Source organism: the organism of the source record quoted next, unplaced genomic scaffold (genome assembly GCF_019419815.1).
Source record: "Pyrus x bretschneideri cultivar Hongxiangsu unplaced genomic scaffold, Pyrus_bretschneideri_v1 Contig17, whole genome shotgun sequence".
Lineage (NCBI taxonomy): Eukaryota > Viridiplantae > Streptophyta > Magnoliopsida > Rosales > Rosaceae > Pyrus > Pyrus x bretschneideri.
In genome coordinates, this window is record NW_025999468.1 from 1,112,912 (window position 1) to 1,117,393 (window position 4,482).

Consider the following 4,482-nt stretch of genomic DNA (forward strand, 5'->3'; position numbering starts at 1 on the left):
CCAAAGAATGCCCTTCCTTAATTAGATTTTTTAAGGTAAAACAATTTAGTTTATGGGATAGAATGCTAAAATGACAACATTTGAATTTTAAACAAAACTACTTTGGGAAGTTTTTTTCTTTAAAATAAAAAAATATATTAAGCAAAATTAAAAATAAAATTACAAGTAAAGAATAAAATGCTAGTGTGTATAATAGGATCGACTACTAAAAGAAAATTGATTTATTCCTAATTTATAATAAAAATAAATTTGAACCACGTTATTGCTAGTTTAATGTTGTTTGTGCCAACAAAAAAAAAAGAAAAAAAGAAAAAAAAGGGGACTTAACAACTTATCATATATAATACAACCCAATTACATGATTATTTAGGAGAGAGGATAATGTTAACTAATCACACTGGTTTCAAAATCATTGGTCACAGTAATGGGTCTCTGGATCACTTGGACCACTGATGGGTCTGGATCAGTTGGATTATTGGTGGGTCTGGATCACTTGAAACAAATTCCAAATTGATATATACCTAATTGATGCTTACTTGCATTACATTATGATATTTTCTCACCATATTAATGCCTTAGATCTGGTGATCACATCTTGATAATGACTTACATGTCATTGGTACACCGCCACCACAACATCAAAACATCACGTAACATGTAAGTTACTCTCCAAAGATTCACCTTGAGCTCTTCAAGCTCCCATCATTGCCAGCCAACACCATGTACTTATCTTTCCTTGTGAGACTGGTGCACTCAAACCCTACAGCCTTACCTATCTCATTCTGTACATGATTGGCAACTTCAAACCTGGATTTCCCACCAATCTTGCATGTTTCTGGTTCAGGCAATTTATGAAGCAGCTGGAGGGTGTAAACAGGTTGTGGATTCATTAAGTGAAAAACTGGATCCAAACTTTTGAACCCACTTGCACATGTACCATAAAACATGTTTACTTTCACATCAATGGCCACAGGAACAATGTCATCAGTGAGCTCAGCAAACAAAGGGCTGAACCTCAACAAATAAGGCTCTCTGCATGTTGTTCCTTCTGGGCAAACCACAAGGTCTCCTTGTTGCAGCAGTTTCTTCATTGTTTTCCCATCTCTCTCTCTATCCCTAGTTAATCTGATGGTTTTCATGGGGGCAATTTTCTCATTGACTTTGCTCAAACTGTATGTGACAGCAGAGAGGGGTTTGTCAATGGCTAGTTGAACATAGAGTGGATCTAGGAGGGTTCTATGGTTGCAGACATAAAGTCTTCCCCTTTGTTTTTGGGAACCAGTTGTTGGGGAAATCAGGGATTTGGGTTTTGAAATTGTGTTGATTGCGCCTGTGAAGGCTAAGATTGGACAGGCAATGCTGTGAGGGAGAAACATGCCTGTGAGGAATCTTATGATGCAGATAAAAATTCCTAGAGGGAAGTACATGAACATGGCTAAGGTGGCTAGTGGGGTTGGGAAGAAGGCCAATCTTCCATCATGAAAAATCAAGGGTTTTGGGTATTTTTCTCTTGCTAGGGTTTTCCAGTTTTGCTTCTCAGCTTCAGTCACCATGTAAATCTCCTCCTGAAAAATCAAAATAAAAGTCATATGGGTGTTGTTCTGATGCTTGCGATATTGGGGAAGAGAATTTGAACACGTTCTTCAAATGCAAAAATAAATGCTCGTAACTACCTGAATTAAGTGTATTGCTAACTACATGACTATCTTCGAAGGGGAAAAGTACAAAACCCAAAAAGATTTTCAATAAATAGATAGAGACATGCAAAAATAAACTCTTTAACTACATCAACTGTAAGCATTTTACAAATTACATGAGTATTGTTAAAAGGGCAAAAAAAAAGTACAAAACCCCAAAAGTTTCGAATTAAGAGCGAGATCAGATGTACAAATATATGCTCTTAATAACTTGAATTACAAGTAATTTGGAAACTACACTTAGTTTTGTTAATAGGGGAAGATATAGAAAACAAAAAAGCGTTTCAAATAGAGAGAGAGATGAGTCAAAATGACCATTGACCAACCTTGCAATGAGAAAAGAGTTGCCCATGCTGCAAAAAACTATCTTGACAACCAATTATGCCAATGGCTTCAGAATCTTCCTTGACCTCCTCTTCAAGAACCACCACATTTGGATCCAAACAGTTAGTCTTTTTTTCCTCCATCAACCCCACAAAGTATCCACCAACAACTTTGAGCTCTCTGGCAACAACAACATCAACCCCAACATAATCTTTCAAAACCCCTTCAACCATCACCCTAGGAAACTCACTCACTCCCACTTTTTTCCCACATCTCATTACCACATCAAGCCCTTCATTCCCAACATCCTCCAAAAAAAACTTGGGCAGGACAGCAGTCCCAACCCTCATCCTATCCTTCCTAATCCCAAAAAAGCACAAAAAAACCATAATATTTAGCCCTAACTCTCCACCAACCAAAAAAACTAGAGGGCTCAAGAGAAACAAGACAATAGCTCTGAAAAGCCCTCCAGCCTCAAAGGCCACAAGCATGAAGTAAGGAAACAGTGAAGCTGATGACTTCAAAAGTGCTTCCTCAAAGTGGAAAAACACCGTTTTGTCTGAAAGCACTTTTGACTTGTGAGCAAGGGATTTGAACTTCTGAAACGTGAAGTGGGTTGCATGGGGTTGGCTGCATTTGTGTTCTGGAGGGGATGATATGTTGCTTGTTTTTCTGTGGAATTGGAAGGAGGAGGAAAGTTCTTCTAGGGAGCATAGGTTTCCAGACATCTTTGGTTGCCTTTGCTTACTACTTTTTATTGCAATAGATGCAGCATATTATATATACTACGCGGCATTCATTTATGATTCTTACACGGTTTAGGTATGAGTTTTCAATTGGTGAAAAGCCATCATCGTGCGCTCTCTACCATTTGAGCGAAAACATATACATACTCATTTCCAAAAGGGTATATAAAGTTAACATGGATTTAAATGCTTAAAAGGTAAAAATATTGAATGTTATATAATTTCATAAATATTCAAATAGTGAAGAATTTGTATTTGTATTTTGGAAAATAATATGTTGCATAAATACAAATTCAAACTCAGTAGTGAAGTACATTTATATTTATATTTTGGAAAAACAAACTAAGTTTGATTAACGGTATGAGATCACCAAGAATTAGTTTCAACTGGTCAAATAAGATTACAACATTTTTGGACTCGATTAACACATAATGTAATAAGTAATATGTACATATTCGCCAATTTTATTAGCAACATACCACATCATTTAATGATTTCATTTTATTAAATATATATTAAGTCGTACGAAATCCTTTCCTATGTAAATATGATATCCTAGCTTGCACGAGATATTCACAATTTCACATAGGTTTAGAGAACAATTTTATTCACCAGAATTAGTATGATAAATGAAAATAATTAACTCATCCAATATGCATATTTGAGTATAGTCAAGTTAACTAGAATAATGTACTCACTAAATGCACCCAAAATCTCTCTCCATAATTTTTAGATTAACAAGTTGTTCATGAGATTTGAACATATGATTACTTTAATAAAGCGGATACTAAGTAATGCTAAAGCAAATCATGTGCTATTTGGTGTTAAGTGCTGATACAATAGGCCCAGTTGCTAAAACACAATTGGTTACATTTTAAGACGTTAATTTTGCAGCACCTTAGCGTGCACCGTAGGGCAAACGATAATAAAAGTTTTCCACCTTCCATTAAATGGTAATAAGTATCCATAGTTGTGGAGACTACATTTGAAGTTAACTTACTACCCTTCTGCAGTGGACCAGTTAATTTCAATAGTAGATGCCATATTTGTACCATGCATTCGAGTTCTTGTGTTCGATTTGCTCTCCTTCAATACATCATGAAAAGAAAAACCTTTCTAATGAATGCAGGACTTGTATAACGGTGCCCTCACCGATACACAAATGTGATCTCTCTAATATTTTTTTGGGTCCATCACACCTGACAAACATGCGAAGAGAGAGTAGGAAGAGAGAGAGAGAGAGAGAGAGAGAGAGAGAGAGAGAGAGAGAGAGAGAGAGAGAGAGAGAGAGAGAGTTGAATGCACACATACGAAGTAGGTGAGAGTGGTTCAGATTCACTACTAGCTAGGTCCGTAGCCAACATAATCTCCGGTCTTCTTCTCATATATATCTAAAAGCATATCTACTAGAATAAATAGTTTTATTGAACCATCCAAAAGAAACCTACCTGCATGGGCATTGGCCAAACCAACTAAGAGAACATCTCTGAGCAAGTACTGAACCACCCCAAACAAGCTCATGTATAAAGATATAGTCTTTGCTATAAAGCACCAATGAACACATGACAAACAGAAGTAAGAAATTGAAAAGGACTAGAAATCTCCACGCATGCATGCTGTGCATGTCGTAAAGAAATAAGTTATTGCTAGAGAGAGAGTAGAGCATGCACCGGAGAGAGACAAAGTGATGAATGAGTATTTCCCTAATCGAGTTA

At 36.4% G+C, this 4,482-nt stretch overlaps 1 protein-coding gene across 1 annotated transcript; it reads right to left on the reverse strand.

Moving 5' to 3' along the window:
• Positions 1 to 313: 313 nt before the first annotated feature.
• Positions 314 to 2,805, reverse strand: LOC125475913 (probable glycerol-3-phosphate acyltransferase 3). The gene is made up of 2 exons (XM_048581331.1): positions 2,024 to 2,805; positions 314 to 1,565 (listed from the first exon to the last, which is right to left on the reverse strand). The coding sequence occupies exons 1-2, from the start codon at positions 2,747 to 2,749 to the stop codon at positions 678 to 680; spliced, it is 1,614 nt and encodes a 537-aa protein (XP_048437288.1). The 5' UTR covers positions 2,750 to 2,805; the 3' UTR covers positions 314 to 677.
• Positions 2,806 to 4,482: the final 1,677 nt, after the last annotated feature.

What these genes read in the sequence shown, in the direction of transcription:
- LOC125475913 (XM_048581331.1), bottom strand. Translation starts at nt 2,749, where the DNA reads ATGTCTGGAAACCTATGCTCCCTAGAAGAACTTTCCTCCTCCTTCCAA. An exon ending in AACTCTTTTCTCATTGCAAG is followed by an intron (nt 1,566 to 2,023) that starts GTTGGTCAATGG and finishes TTGATTTTTCAG; the next exon opens with GAGGAGATTTACATGGTGAC.